Genomic DNA, 23080 nt, shown 5'->3' with positions numbered 1-23080 from the left:
CACCCTCATCTCTGCCTTCATGTTCACATGGCATTGTCCCTGTGTGTGTGTGTCTCTGTGTCCACATTTCCCCTTTGCATAAGGACACCAGTCATATTGGATTAAGGCCTAAGCTAATGACCTTAAGTTTAATCACCCCTGTAAAGACCCTATTTCCAAATCAGGTTACATTCTGTGGTATCAGGACTAAGACTTCAACTTATCTGTTTTGGGGGGGGTGGGGACACAATTCAACCCCTAACAAGTATATGGATAATTTTTATACTATTTTTATTCTTGTAACTTTTCTGTAAGTTTGAAATTATTTCCAAGTAAAACATTTTTTTTTAAGGAAAAGAAATTCCTATATGGTCTACAGAGTGACTTACAAAACCAGGAAGAGAAAAAGTATATCCCAAAGGACCTGCAGGATTCTACCAACTCACATCCACAAGATGCTTGGAATTGACCAAATAGGATAAATTATACAATGAGATAGGACCAAATTTATCAATACGGGTGCACTTACCAAGAATTCTAGGTTCAACATGTCCAGTAACAGTCTAGGAACTGTTTGTCAAATGGGCATGCTTTGCTCCATTAGGCCTTGTCAGGGGCTGCATACAGCATCCCTATCCATCACAGCCATTTTGAATTCTGTTGGATCTGTTATAATAATTGCAGATCCCTCTTTTGGGATCTGCAGCTATTATAGATAGTTGAACAGCTGTTAGGTGCCAAATGGCTCTAAGAGTGTGCTTGTGAAGACTGGTTCATAGATGGCCTAGATTGAGATGCTGGAATTTTCCCAGCATACGTTAGAGGAAGGACTATAATGGCTCACTGAGATGGGAATGTTGGAGTTAATTCATTATGTGCAGCCTGCTCAGCCGACCCCTATCATACAACCCAGGAGGCCCAGAAATGCTTTAGTGAAGGGAGCACCAGAATCCATAAAAGTCGCAGTGCTAACTGTCCTCTGTATACCAGAGATGCTGGTGGGAGATAACTGCAGTAGAATTGGGTGCCCTAATTTCAATGGGAATAATGGGATCCCTGTGTGGTGGCAGTGTGGTGGCACTTGACCATCAAGGACAAAGTAGGCACAACTGGCATAATAAAACACGGGGACAGAGTGGCCATCAGAGCATTTTGGCTCTCAAGGTCCGTGGCAGTGGCTAATTGATCATAAAGTTCCCAGGAATAAAATAGATGGACAGCCTCCACCAAAGTACAGCTTGATCTGTAAAATCAGAGAAAATCTAAGCCAGGTAAGCAGGAATCTGAGTTGAATGACTATACAGAAAGTACCCAATTCCCATCAGTTCATAGATCCAGAGTCCTAACTGAAAGAGTGCGAGGTGGAGTCGTTGAGAGCCCAGACTGATACTAAGACCAGGAATCTCTTACAGCATCAATCTGCACATGCATGTGCTATTCTCCAGCAGGACTCAGCCTCCTCAATGTTCATTGACTATACAGTTATTGCCCCTATTTCAAGCCAGTCGCAACATCCAGCAAGATGCACCACAGGGTGCATCCAGGGCTGTTCATCTGAAGAGTGGATACAGGTGGGATAAGAAGCAAAGACGCTGAGCATGCTGAGTGTCCAAGCAAGGCTATAGCATGAGGAAGCAGATAAACTAGGAGGAAAAGGTAGGTCTGTCAAGCCAACATCAGGGAGGAAGAAAGGAGGAAATTGCTGAAGAGAACCAAGGAGAGAGTTGAGGGCAGGAAAGTTAAGAGATTGTGTTTATGAGTTTTGAGATTTTGAAGTGGAAGGTAAAAAGCAATATAGAGTTTAATACGAATCACTGAACTGAGGTCCAGGAGCTTGAGGCTGGATGCTGGATGCTGGGCATTGTATGTGACTTAGAAGTTGTCAGGGAGAACGGGAGCCAGGCACCCAGACGCTCAGTGAGGCTTCGAGATCAGGACAAGGAGGCCCAAAAGACATAAACCCACACGGTGTGGTACCTCTCTTCTGTACTTTGAGATGCCAGCGTGATACCCTAGGACAAATATTTATCTGGAGAACTTTCAAAATTAAGAGGTTGGCTAGAAAACAGCCACAAGTCCTATCTTGTATTCTGGCAAAAACTCAATTGATTGGCATCTAAATCATAACCACAGCTCCCTTATTTAGCCCTAGCTTTAAAATTTTAATTTTCGGTTGTTACCTAATACAACACTAGAGAACTAAAGACTCAGGAACAGGTACACAGTTTTGTCTTGGTTTCTGTTTTGTAATCCCATAACCAAAACAGAAAGATTAAAGTCTAATCAGTCATTTTTGCCAATTTACACATTATACAATTTATACATTAAAATCAATGAAATAATGAAAAAAATATTTAAGCTAGCAATCTGTTTTTTTATCTACACTTTGTAAAATAAAAATTATCCTGATTTTTATATGTATATATATACATATATATATATATATATGTATATATATCTTTTTTCTTTTTCTTTTTCTTTTTTTGGCCGCACTTGCAGGATCTTAGTTCTCCGACTAGGGATTTAACCCGGGGCCGTGGCAGTGAAAGCGCCAAGTTCTAGCTACTGGACCACAGGGAAGTCCCCTGATCTGTTTAAATTCAATTTTCTACCTTCCTTTCTACAAAGCCGAAAGAATTCTATCACTGAGCAATCCATCCCAGCCTACAAAGTGATCGCATAATCACGCTGTTCCTGTGCATAATCAGAGGACATTAACTAGCGTTAGGAACCATAATGCTTCCCAAAGCACTAATACAATTAATGTATCAGAGTGACTGAGGGTAAAGCAATGACTCTTACCTAAAGATATCATTGAGGATACTAATGAAACAAAATCGAGTTTATTAAATCAAGGTTTTAAAATAAGGGGGGAGATACTAAAGTTATCATTTTTAGACTGGTATTATGAGCGAAATAGCAAAAGAGCCTGGACACTGATGGATTTGGTAGCGTTGGCGCTTTACATGGTGTTCCTTAAAGCCTGATCTTCTTGGTACTTTCCTCTAAAACTAACATACTAATTCACCACTAACTTTACGATTGTTTTTATTTTATTATTTTTTCAGCCTCACCACACCACATGCAGGATCTTACTTCCCCGACCAGGGAGCGAACTCGTACCCCCTGCAGTGGGGTCACAGTCTTCACCACTGGACCCCCAGGGAAGTCCCACGGTTGTTTATTTTTAAATTATTATAATTACAAAGTACATATTATACTTTACGTATAATCACAGTGTTGACTGAAGAAAAATGCACAACCTAAAAGTTGCTAGTTATGTTTTATTTGGGGGCCTTACTGAGGACCATCGCCTGGGAGACAGCCTCTCAGATAGCTCTGCAGGACTGTTCCAAAGAGGTAAGGGGGAGTGAGGATATATAGGAGTTTCTGCTGATAAACACACATGAGAAGATGCAAGAGTCTGGGCTCATTAAAGTTACTCCTTAAGTATGCATCTTTATGTAGGGCCACTATCCTGTTTTTCTCCATTCTGAATTCCGCTCATGGGGCACTAATGGGGGGCGGGGGGTGGAGGGGGGCCAGGCTACAGTGGCTGATAGATTGCGCTTGCGGGCAGGCAACAGTCATTATTTACTGGGATGGCAGGCAACATTCTTTGCCCTCGATAGTAAGTATATATTCATATTTATTTACCATATTTATAATGTTTTCATGTATGAAGTATATAGTCATTTTTTTCCCAAAAAATCAGTTTTGTATCCCTAACCTCGGTTTTAAGTCCAAGATACCAGTGGTACTAGAACTTGCTAAAAGTTTTGTATTTAGACCTTGGACTGGAGACTCCAACGAACTGTTGGGAACACACATTTTGGCACATGCCTCCTATTAGGCAAATAAATGCTGCTTCCTCCGGTTCCTAAGTGTGGCCTCCCTTCACGAGATCAGGTAGACTGTTTTGTTTTCATTTGGTGAAAATGACACTGATTCTGGTTGAAAGAGAATTAAAACAGCTATTTTCTGTAGGTCACAGGTCCCTAACACTGTAAACTCGGGTTGGAACAGGATAAACGGCTCGGTAGCTCCCGGCACGCAGCCAAGCACCTGCAAAGTACTAAGACTGCAACTGGCTCAATAAATGCTTTTCGGAGAAACCAGGGAATAAAGGCGCAACGACCATGAGACGTGACCGTGCCGAGGACCCAAAGCACCGGTCCAAACGCTGGCTTTACCGCCTGACCGAAACCAGCGCGAGCCTTTCTGTACATCCGATCCGGAGGTCCCGAGGGGCTCTTCCCGCCGCCTCCGCGCCGCCCCTCGGCGCTCCCCCTTCCAGCGTCTTCCCCGCCCGGCCCCCGGCCGCCCAGCCAAGACTGACCACCCGGCTCCCCGGCGCCGCCAGGACCGGGCTCCGCGCATGCTCCCTGGCTGCACCGGGGTCGCTCCCGAGCAGGGTGAGAATCCGCTCCTCCGCGTCTTGGAGGCGACCTGGAAGAGCCGGGACGAACGCACTAGGTCCCCAGAGGAGGAAACCACCGGGCAGAGGCGCAGAGTGGCCGGGACGAAGCTGCTCGCAAACCCCGGAAGCCCTCCCGGATCCACCCTGCGGCGGCCGCGCGACCCCGGACCTGCGCAGTAGCGTCCGCGGCGGCGGCGGCGGCGGCAGCACGGTCCGCAGCGGCAAGGTCCGCGGCGTTCCCTAGCTGGAAGGTCCGCGGCGTTCCCTAGCTGGAAGGTCCGGCAGCCTCAGGCCGCGCGAGGCCTCCCGCGTCATGTCGGCCCAGGGCGACTGCGAGTTCCTCGTGCAGCGAGCCCGCGAGCTGGTGCAGCAGGACCTGTGGGCCGCCAAGGCTTGGCTGATTACGGCCCGCAGCCTCTACCCCGCCGACTTCAACATCCAGGTGAGGCCGGGCGGGGGCGCAGGTGGAGCGCTCCTCCCCGCTTCCCTGAGCCCCCGGTCCGGGTCGGGGCAACGGGAGCGTTTCCCTCTTGGCGGCCGGGACAGCGCCTGGCGCCGCCTGGGAAGGCCGCTCGCCGGCTCGTGGGTCCGGACGGCCGCCGCGCGGGCGCGGGTAGTGTCGGGGGCAGGGGCGGGGTGGGGGTGTTCTAGGTCCCCGCGGGGGGGAGCTGGGGTGCAGTGTAGTGAACACAGGCGCCAGCTCCGGGCTGCGGCTCTGTGAGGGGACCGATACCGCGCATCTGCGGGCCCCGCGGTAGATAAAGGCATCCGAGTGACGCGAACGGCAGAGACCTGCACCGCGTTGCCGTCGGGGGTAGTCAGGAACCCTGCTGGCCGCCGGAGACGTGCCTGCGCTAAGCCGGGGCCCTGGGGCCGTGCGGCGCGAGCCCTGAGGCTCCGTCAGCACGTGATGCCCGACCCTGGGACCTCCGGGGCGGTGGGGTGAGCCGGGCCGGCCGGGCGGAGGGCCTGACGCGGCCCGGGCCGTGTTGCAGTATGAGATGTACACCATCGAGCGGAACGCGGAGCGGACGGCCACCGCCGGGAGGCTGCTCTACGACATGTGAGTGGGGACGCCGCCCCGCACCTCTCGGGAGGTTTCCGTTCTGTCTGTGGCAGAGGGAGTTGGGGGAAGGTCCTCAAGTTCATCTGCGTGTCCGGCACCTAAAGCTTAACTTGGTCGTGGGTCTAGGCCTTCCGTTAACTGCGGGGAAGTCTTCTTGGTTTTTATTCTTGTTACAGCTCTTCCATTCAATCATTTATTTTACTTTGGGAATAACTTAATACAGACTCCTCGCAGAAGTTGCGACGGTACGGAAGTGTAGAGAATAATCAGTGGAAGTCCCTCCCAACCTCGGCCCGAATTCAGGGGTGTGTGTGTCAGTGTGCATGTACGCCCAGGACACCTCACTAGGTTCTGGGGGAGGAGATGCAGCGCTGAGCGCCTACTGCGCACCCACTGTGATGGGGCTCTTTCCAGGCCAGCATGTAGGGATCTACTTGGTTCTTTCTCCTGTCTGCATAGCGTTTCAGCCCTCTTTTCTCGGCGGACATTTAGGTAGTTTCCAGTTGTTTGAAATTATATTCAGAGTGTCAGAAAGCAGTTTTGTACTCACATTTGGGTGTTTTTCTGTAGAGTAGATTCTTAGACGTAGGTTTTCCTAGTCGAAGGGTATGCGCATTTTAAATTGCGATGCCCTGTCAGATTACTCTCCAAAAAGTACTGTTCAGTTTACATCTCCACTGACCCTGTGTGAGTGTCTCTTTTCCCACACCTTCGCCAGCATTGGATATTATCAGTCTTTCTCTCAGCTGTCAATTTTTGCCGGTGCTGTAGGAGAAAGCAGTGTCTTGCTATTTTTAAAGATTTGTGTTTGTTGTATTACTAATAAGACTGAGTATCTTTTCAAATATTTGGCTGTTTGTATTTTTTCTGTGATTTACCTTTGCCCATTTTTTTTGTTTGGGGAGGTTTTTTTTTTCTTGTTTGCCGTTTAGTAGTGTTTTGCATATTATGGTCACTTGTCTTTTCACTTATTAAAAAAACTAAAGACTTTTGTGCGTACCCTCATTTTTCTTAGTTTATGTTTTTATATCTTTATTTCAGTTTGTTTTGGTACATCTGTGTACTCACTTGGAATATAGTAAAATGTGTTTTTCTTTGATGCTAGCGTTTTACTTTCTTTTCTGGATACTATTTAGAATCTGACATTTTAATTTAATGCATTCATTTTAAAAATAGGTTTGTGAATTTCCCAGATCAGCCCGTGGTGTGGAGAGAAATCAGCATTATTACATCAGCATTAAGAAACGATTCACAGGATAAACAAACCCAATTTTTAAGAAGTAAGAATGAAGTGATAACTTAATGGTGTATGAATAACTACTTCTGTAAGTCAGAAAGGGAAATACAAATACCGTATGCTAACGCATGTATATGCAATCTAAAAAAATCGTTCTGATGAACCTAGTGGCAGGACAGGAATAAAGACACAGGCGCAGAGAACAGACTTGAGGACACAGGGGAAAAGGGGAAGATGAACAAAATGAGAGAGTAGCAGTGACATATATGCACTACCAAATGTAAAATAGCTAGTGGGAAGCTGCTACACAGCACAGGGAGATCAGCTTTGTGACCACCTAGAGGGGTGGGATAGGGAGGGTGGGAGGGAGAAGCAAGAGGGAGGGGATATGGGGATATATGTACACGTACAGCTGATTCACTTTGTCGTACAGCAGAAACGAACACAACATTGTAAAGCAGTTATACTCCAATAAAGATGTAAAAAATACAATTACCAACATCGATAAATAGCTAAGGTATTAAAGCTATCATTAAGAAATCAGATGAGATATAATAATGTGTTTTATGCTACGTACTCTAGCAATATACATAATTTATAAAATTAGAAGCAAACATGTAAAAGAAGATAATTCATCTAATTTTTATAAAATGTATGAGATTAAAAGTAATTGTATTTTGGAAGTTTTGCCTACTTGGGTAAAAATACTAGCAGTTATTTCACCATAGTAAAAGTGACTCACAACTGTGAACCCAATAAGATGCAGTTTTATTGAGCTGTTCATTTTTAAAATAATAATTTTCTGAAAAACAGAAATATCTAGAAAGTGATCATTCTTTTTACTGTTATTAGAACACAGTGATGATGCTATGTCATATAATACAGTTGTAGATATACCAAAATATTCCCAAGTAGAATTATATTATAATAAAAAACATATAATTCTTTTTAAAAAATTACTACTTCTGGAATACCAAGTTCTGTGTAGTAATTTCACAAAAGTCACATCTGTGGTATTGGTACCCATATGCATGTTTTGTTCTTGGCAACTGAAGCCTGTACAAATGATGTCACTTGATCCCTTGAGCATGTGCTTAGAACCCTTTAAACTTCCTTATAGGATGTGGATTTATCAGTTAGCCTGGGAAACTGAATATATTTTAACAAGTTGTACAGTAATCATAAAATATCTTTAGATTAGACAGATCTCCACAGAACAGGAGAGAAACTTTTAGTAATTTATGACCTTTCTCATTAACCTTCACTCTGTGTTGGTTGCTATAGCCAATTTCAGATTTTGGATAAAAAAGAAAGTAGATTGTTTAGGTCATTTCAACTTAAGTGAGTAGTTTTTATCTCAGTCAGCAGCAAGCACTGCTGTGACCCTTCCCAGACATCATTCTTCTCTTCTAGATCCAGTAAGGCCTCCAAAGGTTTTATCGTCATTCAGCAAATATCTTATGCCCAATAATATCTGACCCCAAAGCCTTCCAGGTTGTAGGTGAACTCCAACAATAGCGATTCTTCACTTAGTATGTATCATTCTGTACATGATGATGCCTTATTTCCACTTTTGCTTCCATATTTTCTTTCTGAAAGAAACTTTTAAAAGTGAAATGTGTTATATACAGGTTTATTTGAAACTCTTCCTGGTCGGGTCCAGTGTGAAATGTTACTAAAGGTTACGGAGCAATGCTTCAACACTTTGGAACGATCAGAAATGTTGCTTCTACTTTTGAGACGATTCCCTGAAACGGTGGTACAGCATGGGGTAAGATTTGATCCTTTCCTTTTTCATAAAAGAGAATAAAATTGATCAGTGGACTCACGAGTATGTTTAAGAGCTACAGTGTGTATTATTCTAAAGTAGATTATTCTAATTCTGAGGAGTACCAGATAAGATTGAACTCAAATCAAGGAATCTTTGTCAGTAAAGCTAAAAGGATGTCACTGTTACCAAACTCTATGAATATCCAGTAGAAGTTGTGTTACCAGTGTGAGGAAACAGTCACCAAGCCTTGACAGTGCTACTTATCTTCAATTGGTAAAGTACAGTAAAGTTTTAAAAAATAATCTGTTTCATTGTATTGAACAATGTGTTTGAATTTAAAGGAGAGCCATAGTTTGTATTCTTAGCGTTTTTCACATGCTTTTGCCATGTGGTCACTGTTTTCCCTCTACTCTGCCCTTTCCTCATATCTCTAATTATTATTGAGTGCTACTGGTAGGCACTGGTCAGTGTTCAGTAGGTCCTTCTATACTCCTTAGATCCGTTGAGGTAGATAGCATCCTACTTTACATATATGTTAGGCATTTCCCATAGCCAGTAACAGAGAGGTGGGATTCAGATCTTTAACTTTCTTAATTCAACCTCTTTGGCTTATTCTTTCTGGCTCCACTTTTCTGGCTGCTGGCCCCAGGTAACCTTCTCTGTACGTCCGTATATTAGTTTCAAGGACCGCCGTAACAAAATACCAGAAACTGGGTGCCTTAAAACAACAGAAGTTTATTCTCTCACAATTCTGGCAGCTCGAAGCCCAAAAGCAAGGTATGGGCAGGGCCGTGCTCCCCGTGAAGGCTCTGGGGAGGACTCCTGCTCACCTCATCCTGGCTTCTGGGGCACCAGCGATCCTTGTCATTCTTTGGCTTGCAGCTTCATCACTCAGTTTCTGCCTCTGTTGTCACGTGGCCTTCTTTGTGGTCTGTGTCCCTGTGTCTTTACATGACCTTCTTATAAAGATACCACTCATTGGATTTAGGACCCACCCTGATCCAGTATGACTTCTACGAAGACCTTTTTTTTTTTTTGGCTGCATTGGGTCTTTGTTGCTGCACGCGGGCTTTCTCTAGTTGCGGCGAGTGGAGGCTACTCTTCGTTGCGGTGCGCGGGCTTCTCACTGTGGTGGCTTCTCTTGCCACGGAGCACAGACAGGCTCTAGGCATGCGGGCTTCAGTAGTTGTAGCATGCGGGCTCTGTAGTTGTGGCTCGCAGGCTCTAGAGCACAGGCTCAGTAGTTGTGGCACACGGGCTTAGTTGCTCGGCGGCACGTGGGATCTTCCCGGCCCAGGGCTCAAACCCATGTCCCCTGAATTGGCAGGCGGATCCTTAACCACTGCACCACCAGGGAAGTCCCACGAAGACCTTTTTTATAAGATAAAAAATATACGAGGATGGGGCTTCCCTGGTGGCACAGTGGTTGAGAGTCTGCCTGCCGATGCAGGGGACACGGGTTCGTGCCCCGGTCTGGGAAGATCCCACATGCCGCGGAGCAACTGGGCCCGTGAGCCAAAATTACTGAGCCTGCGCGTCTGGAGCCTGTGCTCCGCAACAAGAGAGGCCGCGATAGTGAGAGGCCCGCGCACCGCGATGAAGAGTGGCCCCCGCTCTCCACAACTAGAGAAAGCCCTCGCACAGAAACGAAGACCCAACACAGCCAAAAATAAATAAATAAATAAAAGCAAACTGTCAACAAGTAAAAATAAACACTATAAAAAAAAAATATATACGAGGTCACATTCTGAGGTTCTGAGTGGACGTGAATTTTGGGGGGATGCTGTTCAGCCTGGTGTCCTCCCTGATCATTACTCTGACTTTTAACTTTCTGTCTCATGTAATTGTTTACATGGTTCCCCTCTCCCCCCACTCCATGCATCCCCAAGTGGTTGCAAGGAAGATGATGCAAGTGTTGGTGGATTTGGAGAAGCCAGCTTTCTACTAGGCTAGGGCATCAGTAATGGGAAGGTGGCCTTCTCAAACAGTTGTGTCCGACCTAGTCCAGGCTGTATGAGTGACTACTCCCGGCAACTCTTGAAAATGTTAAGTTTTCTCTACATAATACATCTTGATATAGAGAATAAAGTTAGTTTCTACATTTCTTAGAAAAATCTCTACATCTCTATTATCAGACTGGCTCCAGTGCTTCCGTTAAGTTTCTTAGACATTTTAATTTTACTAGTTCAGGGGAGAATAACCAAGACAGAGTGGTCTGTGGTCAGGTGAATGTGGGGTTCCCTTCTGGGTGGTGTTGCTGATGCATTCTTTTGTTTTCTAGTCTTTAAAATGAGGATATTTGTTTCTTGGGTAAGTTTGAATATACAAACTATGTGGTAAATCAAATATGGTGTTTATTCATGTAATTCTGACATCTGAAACTTAACACAAATGATTAATTGTATTTTGAAACAGGTTGGCCTTGGGGAGGCACTGTTGGAGGCTGAAACTATTGAAGAGCAAGAATCTCCTGTTAACTGCTTTAGAAAATTATTTGGTGAGAAAAATTACATCTTGTATTCATTCCTTATGCTAAGTAGAATATGCTGGGGGTAAGTGTCATTTCAGAAATAAGGTCATTTGTGGAAAGCAGAGGAACTCTTCGTATTATGGGATTTAAATCCGTGTTTATTTTTTCAGTTCGGAAAGCATTTTAAACAACTCCTAAATTTTTATTATGTAATAGTTGATACCTCTGAAAGAATATGTGTAACCATGTATTTGAGTATGAAGCATACTAATAAACAAACACCTGAATTTCCACCCAAACATCACTCAGAATGTGGAATCTGCCTGTGTGTTTCCTTGCTGACTCCATCCACTGGTGTCCCTCTGCACTGCAGTTTTTAAATAAATGTGCCATAAGGGGTTTCTTTTTTGCCTATCTATTTTAGGTACTACATTAAGTGAACTCTGAAATAATTTTTTTTTTTGCCAGAACCCTAGAGTAGACAAACAGCTTAATTGGTTTTTCCTCATTTTCCCTCTTCAACAGTGTGTGATGTCCTTCCTCTAATAATTAACAACCATGACGTTCGGTTGCCCGCCAATTTGTTGTATAAGTACTTGAACAAAGCAGCTGAATTTTATATCAATTATGTCACTAGGTCTGCTCAAATAGAGAGTCAGCATCAAGGTGAGTGGGAATAACCTGCAGTTTATTTTATTGTATTTTTTATTTTGTAAAATTTCAAGCTCAGAAATCCCTCAACATTCTGATTATTCTCCTCTGGATACATACCAGTTTGATAGTCTTGCTAAAAGATGGTTCCTAGAAGAAAACACTACAGTTAAGAGATGAGACTTCTCTGGACCCAGTTGTACCCCTCGATTGAAGCAGTGAACCTGCTGAACTGTAAGGTTAGCTTCACACGTTAACCACAGCTCAAAGGTCCCTTCCTACTCTACCAGGGACCAGTGGTGGGTCTTTGAATAAAACACACAACATGTTGAGGTTCTGTGTTCTTGCCTCTGGCATGGGGAGTTAGACGTCTTTTCTCTATAAAGTACCGCATAAATAGTAAGTAGTGATGGTAATTGTAAACTACTTTTTTTTCACATCTCAGGTGCCCAAGAAACGTCTGATTTAATGTCACCGAGCAAACGTAGCTCTCAGAAGTACATAATAGAAGGGCTGACTGAAAAATCATCCCAGATCGTGGACCCTTGGGAGAGGTTGTTTAAGATTTTGAATGTTGTTGGAATGAGATGTGACTGGCAGATGGATAAAGGAAGAAGGTACGAAACTGTTCATTTCTAAGATTGCGTAACAAATCTTTTGATCGCATACTCTCTATAAAGCAAAATACTTTTTTCTAAAAGCATATAATGTATAGGTACACCTCTGTCTGGGCAAATTCTGTAACACTCAGTATTTATGCAAAAGAGTGTGGTTTTTCACTTTATTAAAAGATTCCCAATGGAAGTATGAACTCTTAAGATGATGTTGAGCTTGAAGCACTCCTTGGTGTTTAGAGGAAAGAGAAGCTACTTGGCATGTTTGTGTCATGAACTCTTGGCCTGTTGCTGCTCTAATTCAGAAGAGGAATTTGCATCCATATGCAGACAATGAAGAATAATTATACATGCCGAGAGCCACATTTGGTAGTTGTAATGGTTCTATATTGGGGCTTTTCTCTGGTAGACCTTTTGCTGACAAGTCCAGAGTAATTAAATAATTTTTATTGTCCTTCACCTTTCAGAAGCTATGGTGATATTTTGCATAGAATGAAGGATCTCTGCAGATACATGAACAACTTTGATAACGAAGCTCATGCAAAATATAAAAACCAAGTGGTTTATTCCACTATGTTGGTCTTCTTTAAGAATGCATTTCAGTATGTCAACAGCATACAGCCGTCTCTATTCCAAGGTTGGTTTAAGAATTTTAGAGTGTCTCAAAATACTGGCCTCATTGCGGGTGGTGAGGAAGATGAAAATGTTTACCTTAACATCGTTCTTGGATCCGAAAAATTGCGGGGTGATGCCAGAGCTTTCATTAGTTGTTGATTTTTATGTAAGTAAGTTTTCATTAAAAACATACATCAAAGGATGTAGTGGTGCTGTGAAACTACAGATATTGAATGCCTCTGTTTTAAAAAAGCAGCAGATGTAGCTCAGTACTAAAGTAGATTTCACAATGACTTCTCAATAGACAAAGATTTTTAAAATAATATGTATGCATATAAATTCTAGAGAATGTGAAAAACAGGAAAACTACAGGGTGAAATCACCCACAATACTTCTAGTATAACGCAGCTCTCATTTTTGTGTATTGACTATAGTGTTTCATATATTTAGATTTGTTTGGAATTTATAACAATAATGTATGTGTGACTTGGTAGTTTTTCTTTTTTTGGTAATTTTATGCTTCGTGATCATTGTAAATAATTGATAGATAACATAAGAACAAATACAGGGAGGGAACTTTCCCTTGTCCACCACTGAGAAAGAACCTTTATTAACAATTTGGTTTATATCTGTACAGTTTTTCATTTCTGTATATGTATACTTATTTGTTTACCTAATTGGGATGATACTGAATGTATTTTCACACGATGGTTGAGTAAATTTCCACCTGATATTAAGTACTCTTTTCCTTGCTGCATTTTTAAGTGTTGGTGTTTTCCCTCCATCCACAGGTCCTAATGCCCCTAGCCAAGTTCCACTGGTTCTTCTGGAGGACATATCAAATGTATACGGTGATGTAGAAATTGATCGCAGTAAACACATACATAAAAAGAGGAAACTAGCAGAGGGAAGAGAAAAAACCATGGTAATTCTTTCAGATATAATTGTTAACAGATTATATGTTTATGGTTTGCTAGAAGTGAATCTTTGTAAAACATGGCTCTGGAGCTAAATTGATAAAGCTTAGGTCTTTTAATTATAAAATATAATGACTATATAAAATCAGTGGTTCTCAACTAGAGGTGATTTTGCCCCCTGGGTTATTTGACAGTCTCCAAGGACATGTTTGATGGTCATGGCTCAGTGGGGAGGGGTTACTGTTAGTATCTAGTGAACGGAGGCCAGGGTTGCTGTTAAACATGCTCCTGTGCACAAGGAGAGCCCCACAGCAGAGAGTTATCCAGCCCCAAAGGCCGCTAGTGCTGAGGCTGAGGAACCCTGGTGTAAGTCGTTTATACCTGTTTGACTTAGTGCCATCGATTAAATTTAAAAGGCCAAACCAAATAAACTACCTTGGACATGTAGAGGCGGGTGCCGAGGGGCACAGGCCGCCGAACGGGGAGTTCTTAGGCCATCGGGGTAGGAAGTCATAACCCGAGGGGAGATGTCGGAAAGGTCCCATGAAGGAGGTTGGCATTTGACGCCAGCCTTGTAGGGTTCTGTTGTTTGGAATTGGGAAGTAGATTTTGTTAAGAGGGGGCAGCTTGCACGAAGATGCAGGAAACCAGAGAGAGCGAACCATCAGTCTTCTGGTCTGGCCTGCTGGCAAGCCAGGGCCCAGCGCTGATTTTCGAACTCTTTAAGCAGAGGAATCCTTTCTTTCAGGGAACACTTTTGTGGAGGCCCGTCATGTGATGTCAGTGGGGATGCTCTCGGTCAGGTCTCAGCAACTTTGTCCCGTAACATGCCGGGTGGCGAATGTTTCAGGCTTTGCAGGCCATGCGTCTCCGGTGCAGCTACTCAGCTCTGCTGCTAAAGTGCAGAAACAGCCACAGACAGTGGGAGACGGCGGGGTTTGTCCTGCAGGGCGTAGCTTGCCAGCGCCTCCCCTGGTGGACGTGTGAGGGCAGCCAGGGGTCTCACCCGCCTTCTCTCCCCTCTCCTCTCCGCCTTTCACTCTCTTACCTGCTCTTCTTTTTTTTTCTTTGCGGTACGTGGGCCTCTCACTGTTGTGGCCTCTCCCGTTGCGGAGCACAGGCTCCGGACGCGCAGGCTCAGCGGCCATGGCTCACGGGCCCAGCCGCTCCGCAGCATGTGGGATCTTCCCGGACCGGGGCACGAACCCGTGTCCCCCGTGTCGGCAGGCGGACTCTCAACCACTGCGCCACCAGGGAAGCCCTTACCTGCTCTTCTTCAGCCCTTGCGTAACATTTAACGAGACCCTGGCTTGATGAGGGACAGGTCTGAAAATCAGTTTAATCTGATGTCTCCCAGGTCCTGGAGTATAAAATGGTTTGGAGCGGGAAGACGCGGCCTATTCCGAATGTGCGTGCAAGGGTATTAACCCTTCTGAAAAACTAGTTTGTTTCCTTCCACAGAAAAACGCTCAGCCTGCACAATTTTGCTTTGAAGCCCAGCCCTGAACCCCAGGCTGAGGTCTCCGTGCTCACCAGGCCTTCCCAGATGCCCTCTGTCTGCTCTTTGGTTCTTTCCTGACGTTCCCAGGCGGGGTAGCTCTCGTCAGCTCTCCCTTCTGCTTCCTGAGGGCGTGTGGTTTCACAGTAAGACCACAGACACCTCTCGCACCCATGCAGGTGGTAGGTTGTGCGTTCCTCGTCTCAGTGAAAGGCAGTGGCCTGTCATTCAGTGTATGTAGCGCAGCCGCGCCCTGCGTTTCTCTCCATCCCTCCCACCGCCTCCCTGTCCAGGCACCGCGGCCTCTGCCCCGGCTCCCCCGAGTCGTCATCCTCGCTCCCAGCTCGCACCCTCGCCTCCCACAATCTCTCCTCTCCCCGGCAGCCTTAGTGACCTTTTTACAGTGTGAGTCAGACGTGGCTTCTGCCTCTCACGGCTCCCCAGCGCTCTAAGAATAAAATCCAGACCTTTCCTTTGGCTTCAGAGCACGCACTGAGCCGCCCTCGGTGCTGCAGACACGCCGGCTGCCGCTGCTCCTGCCCGGGCCCCGGCGCAGCTCGTAGCCACGCTCTGGGGCGCAGTGCCTCTCTGTGCCTGGCTGGGCCCCGGCGGGCAGTGCTCAGCCCAGAGCCGAGCTCCCTCCCGGAGGCTGCCTCCAAACGGCCACCAGCTTTCTCTTTTTATTACTGTACCTTAATTCTGCGTAGCCCTTACTGCTATTTATTTTTCATTCTTTCTTGGTTGGTTGTTTTTTTGCTGTCCATGTCCCTTCACCAGAGTACAAGCTCCACGGGGCCAGTGACAGTGTCTGGGCATCCATTCGAACGGTGCCTGCGCCCCAGCAGGCCTTCGGTGAGCTCTGGTGCGCGAGGGGATTCACGCGTGCCCTCCCGGGTGTGGGTCCGGGCAGTGGTACAGCTGTTTAGCCTCTGGCCCGTCCGTTCCTCCTTCCATCCTTCACTCGTCGTGGGGTCTAGCAGGCTCTGCTCTCATGCTCTGGCCCTCCAGGCAGTCTGGGGTCTCCGTCCCACTGCCTGCCCCACCCAGTGCATGTCCAGCCAGGTCTGTTTGTCCCACTGTGGCAGGGGACATACCTGGTGGCCCATGAGCTCAGCTCACAGACCTGTCTTGTTTTACTCATAGTGTTTTGTTTTGTTTTGTTTTTACTAACCTAGCACCTAAAACTTGGAAGCTTTCTCTCACTATCCAGATGTCTGACTTCCCTTTAATAATTGGTGTCTCTGATAATGCTGGCCCCTTGTGGAGGCCCACCCCTGCAGTGGGGTGGACATTCTCCCTGCAGCCTAAGTGCCTGCTCACGTGACCGGCCAGGCAGCTGGAGCCGGGGGCAGTCTCCCCTGTGGGCAGGGTGTCCTCACCACATACACTCGTGTACCTTCCCTGAGGTCAGGACTCCGGCTTCAGACCATCCCCGCAGAGCCTCAGAGTGCATTTCTGTATTTCGAAATCAATTTCTCTAAATTGTACAGACTGTTTGGAACGCCACACTATCCCCACCACATCTGAGGCTCTTCCGGAAACTCCTGATCTCATTTTGAGGCAGGAATGTGTTCCATGAGTTGCCACGGCAGTGAACACACCATTCCTATTACTGTATCTCACTAGATGGCCCACGTGTGGCCCACATGTGGCCCTGATGAGCTAGGATGCCTGACAGATGGGTTTTGGTTTTGAAAGGAATTGGGGGGTGTGTCATTACTAGGGGGATAAGAATATGAAGCTAACTAGGGTGGGACGGGGAGGGTCCCCAGCTGTCAAGGAATGGGGAGAAAGGTGGGTAGTGGGAGGGAGGTGCCAATTTTTTCTGAGTTTAGCTTGAGGATTGGAGCTTTTTTTGTTTATTTTAACTATAGTTGTTTTACAGTGTTGTGTTAGTTTCAGGTGTACAACTTCAGATTCTTTTCTATTCTATGTTATTACAAGATATTGAATATAGTTCCCTGTGCTGTGCAGTAGGTCCTTGTTGGTTATCTATTTTATATATAGTAGTCTTTATCTATTAATCCCATAGTCCTAACTTATCTCCCCCCGCCCCCCTTTCCTCTTGGTCACCGTAAGTTTCTTTTTTATATCTGTGAGTTTGTTTCTGTTTTGTAAATAAGTTTATTTGTGTCTTTTTTAGATTCTACATACAAGTCATATCATATAATATTTATATTTGTCTTTCTCTGACTTACTTCACTTAGTATAATAGGTCCATCCATTGTTGCTGCAAATGGCATTATTTCATTCTTTTTTGTGGCTGAGTAGTGTTCCATTGTACATATATACCACATCTTCTTTATCCATTCATCTGTTGATGGACACTTGGGTTGCTTCCATGTCTTGACTATTGTGAATAGTGCTACTATGAAGATTGGGGTGCATGTATCTTTTCCAATTAGACTTTTCGTCTTTTCCACATATATACCCAGGAGTGCGATTGCTGGATCATATGGTAGCTCTACTTTTAGTTTTTTAAGGAACCTCCATACTGTTCTCCATAGTAGATGCACCAATTTACATTCCCACCAACAGTGCAGGAGGGTTCCCTTTGCTCCACACACTCTCCAATGTTTATTATTTATAGACTTTTTAGTGATGGCCATCTTGACCACTGTGAGGTGATACCTCATTGTAGTTTTGATTTCCATTTCTCTAATAATTAGTGTTGTTGAGCATCTTTTCACGTGCCTGTTGCCATCTGTATGTCTTCTTTGGAAAAATGTCTGTGTAGGTCTTCTGCACATTTTTTGATTGGGTTGTTTGTTTCTTTGATATTGAGCTGCATGAGCTGTCTGTATATTTTGGAAATTAATGCCTTGTTGGTCGCATTGTTTGCACATATTTTCTCCCAGTCCGTTGGTTGTCTGTTCGTTTTGCTTATGATTTTCTTTTTTTTTTTTAAATATCTTTACTGGAGTATAATTGCTTTACAATGCTGTGTTAGTTGCTGCTGTATAACAAATCGGCTGTACATACACATATATCCCCATATCTCCTCCCTCTTGCATCTCTCCCTCCCATCCTCCCTACCTCACCGCTAGGTGGTCACAGAGTACGAGCTGATTTCCCTGCACTATGCGGCAGCTTCCCACTAGCTATCTGTTTTACACTTCGTAGTGTATGTATGTTCATGCCACTCTCTCACTTCATCCCAGCTTATGCTTCCCCCTCCCCATGTCCTCAAGTTTGTTCTCTACGTCTGCATCTTTATTCCTGTCCTGCCCCTAGGTTCTTCAGAACCACTGTTTTTTTTTAGATTCCATATATATGTGTTACCATACGGTATTTGTTTTTCATTCTGACTTACTTCACTCTGTATGACAGACTCTAGGTCCATCCACCTCACTACAAATAATTCAATTTCGTTTCTTTTTATGGCTGAGTAATATTCCAGTGTATATATGTGCCCCATCTTCTTTATCCATTCATCTGTTGATGGACACACAGGTTGCTTCCATCTCCCGGCTATTGTAAATAGAGCTGCAATGAACATTGTGGTACATGACTCTTTTGGAACTATGGTTTTCTCAGGATATATGCCCAGTAGCGGGATTGCTGGGTCATATGGTAGTTCTATTTTTAATTTTTTAAGGAACCTCCATACTGTTCTCCGTAGTGGCTGTATCCATTTACATTCCCACCAACAGTGCAAGAAGGGTTCCCTTTTCTCCACACCTCCTCCAGCATTTATTGTTTGTAGATTTTTTTTTTTTTTTTTTTTGCGGTATGCGGGCTTCTCACTGCTGTGGCCTCTCCTGTTGCAGAGCACAGGCTCCGGATGCGCAGGCTCAGCGGCCATGGCTCACGGGCCCAGCCGCTCCGCGGCATGTGGGATCCTCCCAGACCGGAGAACGAACCCGTGTCCCCTGCATCGGCAGGTGGACTCTCAACTACTGTGCCACCAGGGAAGCCCATTTGTAGATTATTTGATGATGGCCATTCTGACTGGTGTGAGGTGATACCTCATTGTAGTTTTGATTTGCATTTCTCTAATGGTTAGTGATGTTGAGCATCCTCTCATATATTTGTTGGCAGTCTGTATATCTTCTTTGGAGAAATGTCTATTAGGTCTTCTGCCCATTTTTGGATTGGGTTGTTTGTTTTTTTGATATTGAGCTGCATGAGCTGCTTGTAAATTTTGGAGATTAGTCCTTTGTCAGTTGCTTTGTTTACAAATATTTTCTCCCATTATGAGGGTTGTCTTTTCCTCTTGTTTATGGTTTTCTTTGCTGTGCAAAAGCTTTTAAGTTTCATTAGGTCCCATTTGTTTATTTTTGTTTTTATTTCCATTTCTCTAGGAGGTGGGTCAAAAAGGATCTTGCTGTGATTTATGTCATAGAGTGTTCTACCTATGTTTTCCTCTAAGAGTTTTATAGTGTCTCGCCTTACATTTAGGTCTTTAATCCATTTTGAGTTTGTTTTTATATACGGTGTTACGGAGTGTTCTAATTTCATTCTTTTACATGTAGCTGTCCAGTTTTCCCAGCACCACTTATTGAAGAGGCTGTCTTTTTTCCATTGTATATTCTTGCCGCCTTTATCAAAGATAAGGTGACCATATGTGTATAGGTTTATCTCTGGGCTTTCTATCCTGTTCCATTGATCTATATTTCTGTTTCTGTGCCAGTACCATACTGTCTTGATTACTGTAGCTTTGTAATATAGTCTGAAGTCAGGAAGTCTGATTACTCCAGCTCCATTTTTCTTTCTCAAGATTGCTTTGGCTATTTGGGGTCTTCTGTGTTTCCATACAAATTGTGAAATTTTTTGTTCTACTTCTGTGAAAAATTCCATTGGTAGTTTGATAGGGATTGCATTGAATCTTTAGATCTCTTTGGGTAGTATAGTCATTTTCACAACATTGATTCTTCCAATCCAAGAACATGGTATATCTCTCCATCTATCTGTATTGTCTTTAATATCTTTCATCAGTGTCTTATAGTTTTCTGCATACAGGTCTTTTGTCTCCCTAGGTAGGTTTATTCCTAGGTATTTTACCCTTTTTGTTGCAGTGGTAAATGGGAGTGTTTCATTAATTTCTCTTTCAGATTTTTCATCATTGATGTATAGGAATGCAAGAGATTTCTGTGCATTAATTTTGTATCCTGCTATGCAAATCAAACAATGTGATACACCATATTAAGAAACTGAAGGATAAAAACCATATGATAATCTTAATAGATGCAGAAAAAGCTTTTGACAAAATTCAACACCCATTTATGATAAAAACCCTCCAGAAAGTAGGCATAGAGGGAACCTACCTCAACATAATAAAGGCCATATATGACAAACCCACAGCCAACATTGTTCTCAATGGTGAAAAACTGAAACCATTTCCTCTAAGATCAGGCACAAGACAAGGTTGCCCACTCTCACCACTGTTATTCAACATAGTTTTTGAAGTTTTAGCCACAGCAGTCAGAGAAGGAAAAGAAATAAAAGGAATCCAAATCGGAAAAGAAGAAGTAAAACTGTCCCTGTTTGTAGATGACATGACACTATACATAGAGAATCATGAAGATGCTACCAGAGAGCTTCCCTGGTGGCGCAGTGGTTACGAATCCACCTGCCAATACGGGGGACACGGGTTTGAGCCCTGGTCTGGGAAGAACCCACATGCCACGGAGCAACTAAGCCCATGCGCCACAACTACTGAGCCTGCACTCTAGAGTCCGCCAGCCACAACTACTGAAGCCCGCACACCTAGAGCCTGTGCTCTGCAACAAGAGAAACCACCGCAGTGAGGAGCCCCTACACCACAATGAAGAGTAGCCCCCGCTCGCCTCAACTAGAGAAAGCCTGCGTGCAGCAACAAAGACCCATCGCCGCGAAAAACAAAAAAACAGAAAACTAAACAAAACAAAAAGAAAAGATGCTACCAGAAAACTACTAGAGCTAATCAATGAATTTGGTAAAGTAGCAGGATACAAAATTAATGCACAGAAATCTCTGGCATTCCTATGAGTTTCTTTGCTGAGCAAAAGCTTATAAGTTTGATTAGGTGCCATTTGTTTGTTTTTGTTTTTACTTCTTTTGCCTTGGGAGACTGATCTAAGGAAATATTACTATGATTAATGTCTGAGAATGTTTTGCCTATGTTCTCTTATAGGTGTCTTATGGTGTCATGCTTTATGTATAAGTCTTTAGGCCATTTGAGTTTATTTTTGTGTATGGTTTGAGGGAGTGTTCTAATTTCATTGATATGCATGCGGCTGTCCAGCTTTCCCAGAACCACTTGCTGAAGAGACTGTCTTTTCTCCATTGTATATTCTTGTCTTCTCTGTTGAAGATCAATTGACCAGAGGTGTGTGGGTTTATTTCTGGTCTCTGTTCTGTTCCATTGATCTATATGTCTGTTTTTGTGCCAATACCATGCTATTTTGATTACTATAGCTTTGTAGTATTGTCTGAAGTCTGGGAGGGTTATGCCTCCAGCTTTGTTCTTTTTCCTGAGAATTGCTTTGGCAATTCTAGGTCTTTTGTGGTTCCATATAAATTTTAGGATTATTTGTTTTAGCTGTGTGAAAAATGTCATAGGTAATTTGATAAAGGATCACATTAAATCTGTAGATTGCTTTTGGTAGTATGGCCATTTTAACAATATTAATTCTTCCATTTCAAGAGCATGGTATACCTTTCCATTTCTTTGAATCATCTTCAGTTTCCTTTATCAGTGTTTTAGAGTTCTCAGCGTATAGGTCTTTCACCTCCTTGGTTAGGTTTATTCCTAGGTTTATTTTTTGACCTGATTTTAAATGGGATTATTTTTTTTTACTTTCTCTTTCTGATATTTCATTGTTAGTGTGAAGAAATGTAACAGATGTTTGTATATTTATCTTGTATCCTGCTACCTTGCTGAATTCATTTATTAGTTCTAATAGTTTTTGTGTGGAGTCTTTAGGATTTTCTGTATAGAGTATCATTTCTTCTGCATACAATGACAGTTTTACCTCTTCCTTTCCAATTTGGATACCTTTTATTTTTCTTGTCTAATTGCTGGGTTAGGACTTCCAATACTGTGTTGAATAGAAGTGGTAAGAGTGGGCATCCTTGTCTTGTTCCAGATTTTAGTGGGAAGGCTTTCAGCTTTTCACCATTGAGTATTATGTTGGCTGTGGGTTTGTCGTAAGTGGTTTTATTATGTTGAGATATGTTCATTCGCACTTTGGTGAGAACTTTCATCATGAATGGATGTTGAGTTTTGTTTTGTTTTGTTTTTTCTTATTTATTTTTTGGCTGCATTGGGTCTTCATTGCTGCACAAGGGCTTTCTCTAATTGCAGTGAGCAGGGGCTACTCTTCATTGCGGTGCACAGGCTTCTCATTGCAGTGGCTTCTCTTGTTGCAGAGCATGGGCTCTAGGCGTGCGGGCTTCAGTAGTTGCAGCATGCAGGCTCAGTAGTTGCAGCACGTGGACCCTAGAGTGCATGGGCTTCAGTAGTTGCAGCACATGGGCTCACTATTTGTGGCACACAGGCTCTAGGGTGCGCGGGCTTCAGTAGTTGTGGCGCACAGGCTTAGTTGCTCCGCAGCATGTGGGATCTTCCCGGACCAGGATCGAATCTGTGTCCTGTGCATTGGCAGGCGGATTCTTAACCACTGCGCCATCAGGGAAGTCCAGATGTTGAGTTTTATCTAATGCTTTTTCTGCATCTGTTGAGATAATCGTGTGGTTTTTGTCTTTTCTTTTGTTAATATGGTGTATCACATTGATTGATTAGTGTTATGTTGAACCATCCTTGTGACCCTGGAATGAATCTAACTTGATCATGAGTGTATGATCATTTTTGTGTATTGTTGGATTCAGTTTGCTAATATTTTGTTGAGGACTTTTGCA

The 23080-nt window shown here is 43.9% G+C and overlaps 1 protein-coding gene across 5 annotated transcripts in view; it reads left to right on the top strand.

Moving 5' to 3' along the window:
• Positions 1-4396: 4396 nt before the first annotated feature.
• INTS10 (integrator complex subunit 10) overlaps positions 4397-23080 on the top strand; it is a 38524-nt gene continuing 19840 nt past the window's right edge. The window contains exons 1-9 of one of the 5 annotated variants that reach the window (XM_060085772.1): positions 4397-4841; positions 5395-5462; positions 6642-6745; positions 8334-8473; positions 10889-10970; positions 11469-11609; positions 12040-12211; positions 12676-12845; positions 13615-13748. In XM_060085772.1, coding sequence (XP_059941755.1) covers positions 4713-4841; positions 5395-5462; positions 6642-6745; positions 8334-8473; positions 10889-10970; positions 11469-11609; positions 12040-12211; positions 12676-12845; positions 13615-13748 — 1140 coding nt within the window. In that variant the 5' untranslated portion in view covers positions 4397-4712. The remainder of the gene's footprint in view (positions 4842-5394; positions 5463-6641; positions 6746-8333; positions 8474-10888; positions 10971-11468; positions 11610-12039; positions 12212-12675; positions 12846-13614; positions 13749-23080) is intronic. The other 4 variants (XM_060085774.1, XM_060085775.1, XM_060085776.1 and 1 more) reach the window with 4 other exon arrangements.

This window comes from Mesoplodon densirostris, chromosome 20, assembly GCF_025265405.1.
Source record: "Mesoplodon densirostris isolate mMesDen1 chromosome 20, mMesDen1 primary haplotype, whole genome shotgun sequence".
Taxonomy (NCBI): domain Eukaryota; kingdom Metazoa; phylum Chordata; class Mammalia; order Artiodactyla; family Ziphiidae; genus Mesoplodon; species Mesoplodon densirostris.
This window is presented reverse-complemented; position numbering and strand designations above follow the sequence as displayed.